The sequence below is a fragment of the Glycine soja genome, chromosome 11 (assembly GCF_004193775.1).
Source record: "Glycine soja cultivar W05 chromosome 11, ASM419377v2, whole genome shotgun sequence".
NCBI classification, from domain to species: Eukaryota; Viridiplantae; Streptophyta; class Magnoliopsida; order Fabales; family Fabaceae; genus Glycine; species Glycine soja.
In genome coordinates this window covers 150,839-163,428 of record NC_041012.1, presented here as the reverse complement: position 1 = coordinate 163,428, position 12,590 = coordinate 150,839, and the positions used below count along the sequence as shown (strand labels likewise).

Below are 12,590 nucleotides of genomic sequence, written 5' to 3'. Positions count from 1 at the left end.
TGAATTTACACTTGTTTTTGTTAACTGAAACTGCAGGCTGAGTTCATGGAGCATGATGAGAAACCTCTTCCTATTGACATACGCCTTCTTGGTGCTCTTGCTGAGAAGGTCTTTCTCTTTTCTTTTTTGTCTTTTGGGGTGCATGTGTGTGTGTATATGTTCATGATGTATACATGTCCTTGTTCAATGCATGCTGCTCTTTTAAACAACTTCTTTACTGTTATTGGATTATTTCGCCGACTTTGTCTTATACCTTTCATGTCTTGTTGCTTTTCAATGGCACACAGTGTCGTGCATTTGCAAAAGCCTTGCACTATAAAGAAATGGAATTTGAAGGAGCACGTTCCAAGAAGATGGATGCTAACCCAGTTGCTGTAGTTGAAGTTCTTATTCATATAAACAGCCAATTACACCAACATGAGGTTGAGTTGAATAGAAATAATTATTTTCTTTTTTTATCAAGATTTACCATTTCACTGCTGCTCTCATAGTTTTAACTTTTTTTTTATCTGATATCTATTCATTTCAATAAAACATTTGCTTTTTGTAGGCTGCACTTGGAATACTAACCTATGCCCAACAGCATCTAGATTTTCAACTTAAGGAGTCATGGTAGTGTTTGATATTTAATTTCTAAGTTCATCATCCCTTCTTTTTCTTATACAATTCTAGTTTATATCTGTGCAAGCTTTTGAGAAGATTAGAGACTTATGGTAGATGTCCTTTAGGTATGAGAAACTGCAGAGATGGGATGATGCCCTCAAGGCTTATACAGCAAAGGCTTCTCAAGCAACAAGTCCACATCTTGTCTTGGATGCCACTTTAGGTCTGTGCTGATGACTTCACCTTCGTTATAACTTCCTTGGTTTGAGTTTTTTGAATGTTCCTCAACAGACAACACCTCTTCTGGCATGGTAGGGTACGGGGGATACCTGATAAACTATAGGTGTGGGGGATACAGAAATTTTGGATAATCTCTGAGTTATCTATTGTAAATAGGCACTAATTTGGGATAGAATATTTCCTGTATATAATAAGATTATATCTGTAATTATTATGATGGATTTTAGCTTTTGTATATTATGTTTTTCCTTTAATAGGTTTAGCCTATAAATATGGATTAGTGCTTGTGTTGGAGAAGTCTTCAAATATGGATTAGCTTTCATATATTACAGTTGAAGCTGTGACTAGAGTGAGGAAGAACAATTCTCTCACTTGCTTTATTTCATTCAAAATAACATATATATACATCAAGGAAGAAAGGGACAGCTTGACAAGACAAGCCATACTGCTGTCTTCTACAACAAGCTAAGCAGGAAAAAAAAGAAAGCTAAACAACTGAAAATCTCTCAATAGATACACATAATTATAACACTCCCCCTCAAGCTGGAGCATATAAATCATATGCACCAAGCTTGGAACATATAAACTGAATCCTAGGCCCCCTTAAGGACTTAGTCAAAATATCAGCTGGCTGATCATTAGAGTTAATGAACTCAGTGGCAATCTCTTTGGACAATAGCTTCTCCCGAATAAAGTGACAGTCAATCTCTATGTGCTTGGTCCTCTCATGGAAGACTGGGTTTGAAGCAATGTGAAGAGCAGCCTGATTATCACAATATAACTTCATTTGCATCACTTTGCAGAATTTCAACTCTTCAAGAATTTGTTTGACCCACATAAGTTCACATGTAACCATAGCCATAGATCTGTACTCAGCTTCTGCACTAGATCGAGCAACAACAGCTTGCTTCTTACTTTTCCAAGAGATAACATTTCCCCCAATGGAGACACAGTATCCTGATGTGGATCTCCTATCCATGGGACATCCAGCCCAGTCCGCATCACAATATCCAGATATGTGTGTGTTACCTTTGTCTTCATAAAGCAATCCTTGTTCAGGAGCTCTCTTTATGTATCTAAGAATACGTGTAACAGCATTCCAATGATCAGCACGAGGATTTTGCATAAATTGACTCACCACTCCAACAGCAAAGGAAATATCAGGTCTTGTAATGGTGAGATAAATTAGTTTTCCCACAAGTCTCCTATATCTTTCGGGATCATGATAGATTTCACTTTGATCTACCATGAGCTTCAGATTCGGATCCATAGGACTATCAACAGGTCTACAATTCTGCATGCCTGTCTCCTCCAAAATGTCAAGAGCATACTTTCTCTGTGAGATCACAACACCATCTCCTGATTGAGCTACCTCAATACCAAGGAAGTACTTCAAATACCCTAGGTCTTTGGTTTGGAAATGACTGAATAAGTGCTCCTTTAGCTGAACAATCTTAGTAGCATCATTCCCTGTAATCACTATATCATCAACATATACTATCAAATAAACACATTTCCCAGGGGATGAATAACAATAAAAAACAGAATGATCAGCTTCACTTCGTTTCAACCCAAAGAGTTGAACAATATGACTGAATTTACCAAACCAAGCCCGAGGGGATTGCTTCAACCCATAGAGAGATCGACGCAGCTTACACACAAGACCATACTCCCCCTGAGCAACAAACCCAGGAGGTTGCTCCATATAGATCTCTTCCTCAAGGTCACCATGAAGGAATGCATTTTTAATATCAAGTTGATGGAGGGGCCAATGACGCATGGCAGCCATAGCAAGAAACAAACGGACAGTAGTGATCTTAGCGACTGGAGAGAAAGTGTCACAATAATCAAGGCCATATACCTGAGTATAACCTTTAGCCACTAAGCGAGCCTTAAGTCGATCAATCTCACCATTAGGCCCAACTTTAACTGTATAAACCCATCTGCAACCCACAACCTTCTTGCCAGGAGGAAGGGGAACAAGTTCCCAAGTACCACTATGTTCAAGAGCCTGCATTTCATCAATCATAGCCTGTCGCCATCCAGGATGACTCAGTGCCTCATGAATATTAGAAGGAACAGAATGTGAAGATAGAGAGAAAACAAAGGAAGAATATGAAGGAGACAAACGATGATAGCTTAGAAAGTTATAGATAGGATGAGGATTACGAGAGGATCTAGTACCTTTGCGGATGGCAATGGGCCAGTCTGAATCAGACGGATGAGAAGTAGCAGGATCCATGGCCTGAGGATTGATTGAGGAGGGATGAGAATCAGGAGGATCTTCAGATACTATAGAACCAACTGGCTGTATCCTGCGTTGATATGTAAGAAGTGGTGGAGGAGCAACTTCAGGTGGATGTGCTGGAGAGGATGGAACTTCACTGACATCTTGGTGTGAGGTACCTAGAGGACATGGAGAGGGAATCGGAAGAACATCCTGGATGGAAGAAGAATGGTTCGTAGATGATGGAAAGAAGGGTGTGTCTTCAAAGAAGGTTACATCTGCAGACATATAGTATCTCCTGGTAGATGGAGAGTAGCATTTGTAACCCTTTTGAAGACGTGAATAACCTAAAAATACACACTTGATTGCTCGGGCAGAAAGTTTATCTAAACCAGGGGAGAGATCATGGACAAAACAAGTACAGCCAAACACTTTAGGTGGAACATGGAATAAATGGTCATGAGGAAAAATGATTGAGTGAGGAATTTGATTATCAAGGAAGGAGGAAGGCATTCTGTTAATTAAGAAACAAGCAGTAAGCACCGCATCCCCCCAATGGTGTGTAGGAACATGAGAACTTAACATGAGTGATCGTGCGGTGTCAAGGAGATGACGATTTTTCCTTTCTGCTATACCATTTTGTTGTGGTGTATGGGGACATGTAGATTGATGTAGAATGCCTTTTGAAGATAAAAAAGAAGAGAAATCATGAGAGAAATACTCTTTGGCATTATCACTTCTGAAAATCTTAATTGTTTTTCCAAATTGGTTTTCAATTTCATTGAGGAAGGACATGAAGATAGGCAAAAGTTCAGATCTGTCTTTCATTAAATAGACCCAAGTACATCTAGAAAATTCATCAATGAAAGTTACAAAATATCGAAAACCAAAAGATGTAACACGGCTTGGTCCCCAAATATCAGAATGAATGGTGGAGAAAGCTGAATTACATCTTTGAACAGTTTGTGGAAAAGATGACCTAACATGTTTTCCTAATTGACAAGATTCACATTCTAAGACTCGAAGATTCTTCAAACTAGGGACCATTAATTTTAGTTTTGGTAGACTTGGGTGTCCTAGACGATCATGCAAAAGCTTGGGATTTGAAGTTGCTGAACAGGAGACAGAAAAGTTGGACTTCAAGTAGTAAAGTCCTCGTGATTCACGTCCTTCTCCAATCAGTCGACCCGTGCCATGTTCCTGGATAACAAAAGACTTAGCGGTAAAGGTTACTGAACAATTTAATGAACGAGTTAACTGACTCAATGAAATTAAATTATAGGGACACTGTGGAATAAACAAAACAGAATCCAGCTTCAGTGAGGAAGATAAAGATACTTGACCACTCCCTTGAGCTGCAACTTTGGAGCCATTAGCAACAGTAACAAGATGAGGAATTTTTGGAAAAGAAATGGATGTAAAGGAGGACCTGTTACCAGAAATATGATCAGAGGCACCTGAATCAAGTATCCAAGGACTGGGACCGTCAACAGATTGAGAAATACATGCTGTTGAATAACATGGTACAGAGGAAGATGGAACATGGCTGCTGGATTTCTCGGATTTCAGCTTCAGATACTCCTGATACTCTTTATCAGAGAACTTAGACTCTGATTTTTCTGTCTGAGTTACCTGAGCTACTTTGTCAGGGAAGCCATGCAGGGAGTAACAATTCTCTTGAGTGTGGCCCATCCTCTTGCAATATGTGCATTGAGGACGTCCACCTCTTCCACTGCGACCTCCTCTACTGTTCCGACCTCCCCCTCTCCCCCGAGATGCAACCATGGCTGATGTTTCCATTACCTCAGCTGGATTTTCTTCTTTCAGTGCATGAGGCACACGAAGCAGCCTAGTGATGAGAGAGTCCATCGATGGAACTTGGTCTCCAGCTAGGACTTGATCACGCACATGATCAAAGTCTGAATGTAGACTCCTCAAGATAAGAACCATATAGTACTTATCCAGCTTTCTGTTCACTTCCTCCAGCGAGTCAGCCACAAGGAACCTCTTCAACTCTTCCACTGCAGCCCGAGCTTTACCTATGTGTGCAATCATATCGTGGTTGGTTTGCTTGAGAGCTGTAACCTTCATGGTTGCATCAAACAGACTCTGAATATCATTGGCAAAGATTTCTCGAGCCTTCTTCCAAAAAGAACATGTTTTGAATGATCTAAGGATCTCCAAAACGTCTGGCTCAACTGATTGCCATAAAACTGCACAAAGCTGATAATCCAGCTTCTCCCATTCAGGTCTTTTATCGATTGGAACCTCCTCAGCAGCTTTCTCCAAGTGGTCATGGTGACCTTGGCCGAGAAACCACAGCTCCACTGAAGCGGACCAAGATAGATAATTTTTCCAGTTGAGTTTAGCTGTTGTGATGGTTGGAGTTCCGGAGAAGGAGAGAACTGGACCAGACGAAGCCATTTCTACTCAAGAACACAAAACCCTAAGAGAAAACGGAGAGATGAGCAAGGTCGATACGTTCCGAGTGTCGAAACCAAAAACTGTGGGCTGGAATGGCCTCAGGACGCGCCGACGAGGCGTTTGGCACTGGTCTGGCCGGATTCCGGCGCCGGGAAGACGGCGCGTGGCGGTCACGCGCCGGTGAGGGCAACGAACGGCGAGGGCGCGTGACGGCGCGTGAGTGACCTGATGGTCACGCGACTTGTGGGGTTGGGTTGCGCTTTTCGAGGCGCACCAAACCCTGCTTGTCGCCGGAAAAAATGGCGACGACGGCGGCGGACGACGGCGGCGCGGCGGCGGACGGTGGCGGACGACGGCGGCGGACGAACTTAGCTCTGATGCCAAGTTGAAGCTGTGACTAGAGTGAGGAAGAACAATTCTCTCACTTGCTTTATTTCATTCAAAATAACATATATATACATCAAGGAAGAAAGGGACAGCTTGACAAGACAAGCCATACTGCTGTCTTCTACAACAAGCTAAGCAGGAAAAAAAAGAAAGCTAAACAACTGAAAATCTCTCAATAGATACACATAATTATAACAATTACGTTTTTCCTTTAATACATTTTTAGGATTTTTTTTTCATCTTTGGAAATGTTTGAGCCTGGAGCTTGCTTTTCAGGTAAAATGAGATGCCTTGCTGCATTGGCTCAATGGGATGAGTTGAATATCCTATGTAAAGAATTTTGGACCCCTGCAGAGCCAGCTGCTCGTCTTGAAATGGCACCAATGGTTGGTTTTATGCTCATGTCACTTGTCAAGGATATTTTTCCCTGGCCGTGCTAAGTGTTAATGTTTTTTAGGCTGCAAGTGCTGCTTGGAACATGGGAGAATGGGACCAAATGGCTGAATATGTGTCTCGATTGGATGATGGTGATGAAACAAAACTTCGAGGTTTGGGAAATACCGCTGCCAGTAGTGATGGAAGTAGTAGTGGTACTTTCTTCAGGGCTGTTCTATTGGTTCGTAGAGGAAAGGTATTTGTTTGCTTGAAATATCAACTTTACTTGCTTTAAATTTTATTCAATTTTACTTATTCTGATTCCAATCTGTTGGCAGTATGATGAAGCACGTGAGTATGTAGAAAGAGCTAGAAAATGTCTGGCAACAGAGCTTGCTGCTTTGGTGAGTTTGGTTTATTAACTTTACTTAGTGGTTGTTTAGATATGATTCTGATGTGTTAAGATATCATTTTGATATGATTGTTTCCTTATTTGCATTATTGATTTAATTTCCTAGTTACTATTTTTATGTAATTGATTTAGCTTGATTATTATCCCTACGATTAAGGATTAGATTATTACTATAATTAAACATTGATTACTATAAATAAACAGCCAAGGGGACATTCTCTTTAGGCATTTAGAATATACTATTCAGATATTCAAGTTGGTATCAGAGTCAGGTTGAGGGATAATGAAAAATCATGCTCCAATGGGGACCTACTGTCCCCGGTGGGCCTCTTTGCTCGCCCTCTGTTTGTCTCCCTTCTTCTGGCTACCTATTTTCACATTCTAGTAGACCTTTATACTCGACGTACCTTTTCTAGCTATCATTTTTCATCTGATTTTGCTTTCTGGTGACATTTTCTGCTGTGAACCACCACTTCCGCCGCTCCGGTGACACCATCGCCTGACTCATCTTCCGCCAATCTACATGGCACTGGACACAACATCGGCATCTGACTTTTGATGCGCTCTCATGCGTCTTTGTCCCAGATATACTGGCCCCGTTTATGTCCCAGATGCACTAGTCCTGATGATTGTCCCAGATGCATTTGTCTTGCCCTCAATTTGAATAATATAGGTCTTCCATGAACAAAATTGAAATTGGCTGTCACTTTATTCGAGAGAAGATAATTTATTGAGAAGTCACTACTAGATATTTTTACCAAGTCACTTAGAGGATCGAGGACATCCTACATTTGTTCCAAGCTAGATGCATATGATCTATAGCCTCTAGCTTGAGGGGAAGTGCTCAGATATAATGATCCTTTTGGTCCTTTATCTTATTTTTATTTTTCAAAATGGTCAATTATCTTTAAAAAGTTCACTTTGGTCCTTAATCTTATTTAGAAGATTCAAAATGGTCCTTTATCTTTTAAAAAAATCACTTTGATACCTTATCTTATTTAAAAGGTTCGAAATGGTCCTTCAACTATTTAACCTTTGTTTTTTAGAATTGATATTTTGAGTTTACTATATGAGTTTATGTTAATGTAATCACACCTTGAGAACGCATTTGATTGTCGGATTTTAAGACCAGCCTTGCATTTGATATTGATTTAGAAATATTGATAAAAAGTAAAGCCCATTCCCAAGCCTTCTATTAACAACTTATGCTCTTGGGAATAGGTGACCCCTTGACTCAAAGGTATATAAACCTTATACAATGATTTTTTTGTACAACCTTATACAATGATTTTTTTTACCACCTTATACAATGATTTGCCTTTTATGGTGAAATCTTTTACTGTTTATGATCATTAATTGAATAATGTCTCATTCCTATCAATACCACTGATTTCAATGAAAATTGATCGATATAGCCTTTTCTACATGACTTCCTCTAAAAACATTTTATTGCATGTTGTCTTGTTCTTGTAGTTTCCAAGTGTGTAGGATTTCTAAAAAAACTTCGTACCTCATTGCCCAGAGGCTCTTCGCTATGCGAAGGTATGAGGGAGGGATGTTGTACGCAGCTTTACCCTTGCATATGCAAAGAGGCTGTTTCCGGATTCGAACCCATGACCAACAAGTCACCAAGGCACAACTTTACCGCTGCACCAGGGCTCGCCCTCAAGTGTGTAGGATTTCTATTTAAAAAAAAAAACATTCCCACCAAACTCATCCCTCACCACATGCAACACCACTCTAGATGACCCACTCACTTGAGCTAGGACCACAAAACAGGAGCATGAGAAAAAAATCCCAAATGTTTGTGTTTTGGGTCTTAAAACACTTATTTGGAAGCAATTTTCAAACTTAATAGATTTTGGATGAGAAATTGATTATTGAGTAGCATAGAATTACTTTAAAAAGGTTTTTAAAACCGAAAGTTAGAAGGAAATCAAACAGACCCTCCATTTTTAGTTTTTATGATTTAGAGTATGTTTGATTTCATGTTTAGAAGTCCCAAACATCCATTCAAGTAGACTAGACCAATGAATTTGAAAAAATGTGCTCTGGAATGTGTGTGAACCGCAACACAAACACATACGTAATTGTTACTTTTATTTCATTTGCTTTTAAAGAAGTTTGTTATATAATTTTTTTCACTTCTAGGTTTTGGAGAGTTATGAACGTGCTTATAGTAATATGGTTCGTGTTCAGCAACTATCAGAACTAGAAGAGGTTAAGCTCTAATATATTCAGAAGTATTATTTTCAGCTGCTGCCTTTACTCAATGTTATTGTCATGAATATAAAATTGGGAAGATCTTTTCTTCTACCAGGTGATTGATTACCGTACGCTTCCTATTGGAAACCGAGTAGCAGACGAGCGACGGGCTCTTATTCGCAATATGTGGACTCAGCGTATAGAAGGAGCCAAAAGTAATGTTGAGGTAGACAGATTTTCCCTTCTTAAAATGTATATGTATGCTTAAACATTATGATTATTTTATGAATTAAATTTCAGAGGAATTTTATTAGATTCTATTGACTGGATGCATACATTGTGATTCATTTATTCTTCAAAAACAATGGGAATTGTTTGTGCCAGGGCCATAATCCTTGTACGTACTAAAAGCCCTAACAGTGTCTATTTCATTGAATTGTATGTCAACCTGTGTAGAGTGGTCTTGATTGATATGACCCTGCATAAGTCCACAGTTGTAATTGTGCAGAAAGGGGTGTGAGAAAAATGAAACTATTTTGAAACAATAATGCTAGTTTTCAGTTCATCTTAAGAGCCAGACATGTTTGGCACATTATCTTTTTTTGATAATTATTGATAAGTGTACTTTGAGGCTGAGGTTATGTTAGCTTTTGATTAAAACTATGGCACTACAAAGAACAAACAATGGTTATGTGCAATTCAACCAATACATGTTAACTGACCCTTTCTTTGCTATGGTTTTATTTAATATGCAGTACTATGAATGTTCTATTACTTCCGACTATTCATTTAGGATAGTGGTGTGAATATCTAGTGTTCACACTAGTTAATCTCTGCCAACCCAAGAAAACACAATAATGGTATAGTTGATTGCAGAGTGATCATTGCATTGCAGATATAATGCAAATAATTTCTATCACACACATAATAAATGCTCAAAACTGAAAAAGTACTAAAAGATTAAGAAATTTATCATTTACAAAGTCATTGCTTGAACAATAAGTCGGTAATAATAAAAAGCATAACAAAACTAATAATAAAAAACATAACAAAACAGAGGTGGGCTTGGCCAGGATGGATTAAACAGAGACTAAGAAACAAGTAGTGCTGAGCCCAAACATGGAGCAAGAAGCTATGAAAACAGGCGTGGGCTGCTAGAAGCTTGCTGAAACTGATGTAACCTTCTGAGAACTTGCTGCAACATGTCTATGACTCTGATGTTTTTATTTATTTATATTATTATCATTATAAAACAAAAAAGAAAAGAGGTTGTTAGCCCTAATAATTGGTCTCTGTTCTATGAATGTTGGGAGACGAAGCCTCCCTCAATCAGTGGAAGCAGGTGGCTTTAAGTTTGAGTAAAATAAACATTTTTGAGTTGAAGAGATTGCAGAGCAGATATGAGCAGACTTTAAGAGAGGATTAAGCTTTTTGAAACAGATATTTCATAAAAAGAAAAAGAAGACATTTTCAATTTTTGAAGCATTGCAACTGGAATAAACCATAATTACTGCTGTGAATCTGAAATTTGATATTATAGGAATTCTGGAGTGATGGAGGGCGGCTATGCAAAGGTCCATTGTGGTACTGCTGCTATTTTTGTGATTGACAACTTCGGATGTTCAATACCGAATATTCAGTTTTAAATCTCTTAACAAAAGTTTATGATGAGCTCTTGCAATTTATCCTTGTAATTAACATTTTGCATAATTGTGCTTGATTTTCCTTCCTCTAACTTTATTGTGTTTCATAGGTTTGGCAGGCACTTTTAGCTGTCAGAGCACTTGTGCTGCCTCCTGTGGAAGATGTTGAATCCTGGCTCAAATTCGCCTCTCTTTGCAGAAAAAGTGGGCGCCTTAGCCAAGCAAAATCTACTTTAGTTAAACTTCTACAGGTTTGTGCTGTATACCTAGTCTAAAATGTTTGCTATCTTGTGTTAATCCTCATTCTTGTGTACCCAACTCAAGTTATTGTTCATTCTATCAGTACGACCCTGAAAAGTCTCCCGAAAATGTTCGATACCATGGCCCTCCTCAAGTAATGCTGGCATACTTGAAGTACCAGTGGTCACTTGGAGAGGATTCAAAGCGCAGGGAAGCATTTATAAGGCTTCAGGTATTATATGTATTCTTAATTGTATAGGGAGAGCTTATCTGAACTTGAATATTTATCACTGATCATCTGCCTGCTTTACTTGACCTAGAATTTGGCTATGGAACTCTCAAGTGCACCCAACATTCAACCAGTTACACCATCAAGCTTCACAAATGGTTTGAATCTTAGTGTTCCTCTCCTTGCTCGTGTTTATCTAAATCTTGGTTCCTGGCAGTGGTCACTTTCTCCTGGGCTAGTCGATGAATCTATTAAAGGTTCTTAGTTGTCATAATTTTGACTTTGAAGATAAAATGATGTTGGTCTTCTTTTTTTTTTAATTTAGTTTCAATGTTTGTAGATATACTTAATGCATTCACAAAAGCTACTCAGTATGCCAATAAATGGGCTAAAGCTTGGCATAAATGGGCATTATTCAACACAGCAGTGATGTCTCATTACACTTTAAGAGGTTTCCCCGATGTTGCAGCTCAATTTGTTGCTGCAGCTGTCACTGGATACTTTCATTCTATAGCATGTGCAGCAAATTCCAAAGGTGTTGATGATAGTTTACAGGTAAGTTACAATTAATATGAAACCATCTATACATGTATTGATCAATTTGGACAATATTGGCAATGACGAAGAAATTTTAGGTTCAGTAATTATTGTATGTACTGACTCAAGGGCAAAACGATCTACTATTAATTACTGTATCAAGGGTTTGGAAAAACTCTCATGCTTTCATGTTTGCTTTATAATTTTAACTTTCAGCATTGCTTTCTAGACTTACCTGTAATTACTATTCTTTAAATTCATTGTTTACTCATAAAACTTTGAAGACTGTTGAAGTTAAGGACTACATTGTTGAAGGGTTTGGGATACACATTACATTAGAGAAGTGCTGAGTTTCATTTCTCAGCCACACATTGTATATATTTATATAAAACAGAAATAGTACAATAAGAAAGGAGAAAAGACAGGTTCAGACTAGGGAACCTGCTCCTACTTAGGCTTTTCAGAATCCACACTAAAAACAGCCTTTTCTAAACCTGTCAAGACTACTCTTACAAAGATACAACTAGTACACAATACAGCTGTCTACACCTACACCAGCTGTCTACACAATACAGCTGTCTACACAATATAACACTTTAACAAAGACCTTCCATGGGTAATTTATAAGTTGACAATTCTTACTTGGCATAATGCTTAAATGGAGCTGCAAATTCTAGAGTGAAAGTAATTTATGTTTAAAATCTGTCAGTGTGCCGAGGCTCATGCCCAATGACTGGTTCTGACCTGACTTCTGTGGGCAGAATTTTTATTAAGCCCTATCAGTATAACAATTAAACATCATGTCCCCATGACAAATGAACATATCTTAGCCTAAAATAACTAACCAACTAATTAATGACAACAAAGCGTTGTCCCACTAGGTGATTCTTATTAAAAAAAAGAAAGAAAAGCAAACATACAAGAAAAAGCGTATTTGGTGCTTTTCTCAAAAGTAATAAGAGTAGCTTTTGTGGGAAAAAAAACTCAAAAAAAATTTTATATCATCAAAGAACTTTTTCAAGCTTATCCAAATGCACATTAAAAATAGGAAGAAAACACATTAGTAAT

The 12,590-nt window shown here is 38.4% G+C and overlaps 1 protein-coding gene across 1 annotated transcript in view; it reads left to right on the top strand.

The window, feature by feature from the left end:
* Positions 1-12,590, top strand: part of LOC114374728 (serine/threonine-protein kinase TOR-like) — a 39,841-nt gene that overhangs the window by 20,520 nt on the left and 6,731 nt on the right. The window contains exons 29-41 of the mRNA XM_028332399.1: positions 37-108; positions 288-422; positions 551-612; positions 729-826; positions 6,158-6,267; positions 6,339-6,512; positions 6,595-6,660; positions 8,820-8,888; positions 8,989-9,099; positions 10,627-10,767; positions 10,860-10,988; positions 11,077-11,242; positions 11,326-11,540. Of these exons, the coding sequence (XP_028188200.1) occupies positions 37-108; positions 288-422; positions 551-612; positions 729-826; positions 6,158-6,267; positions 6,339-6,512; positions 6,595-6,660; positions 8,820-8,888; positions 8,989-9,099; positions 10,627-10,767; positions 10,860-10,988; positions 11,077-11,242; positions 11,326-11,540 (1,548 nt within the window). The remainder of the gene's footprint in view (positions 1-36; positions 109-287; positions 423-550; positions 613-728; positions 827-6,157; positions 6,268-6,338; positions 6,513-6,594; positions 6,661-8,819; positions 8,889-8,988; positions 9,100-10,626; positions 10,768-10,859; positions 10,989-11,076; positions 11,243-11,325; positions 11,541-12,590) is intronic.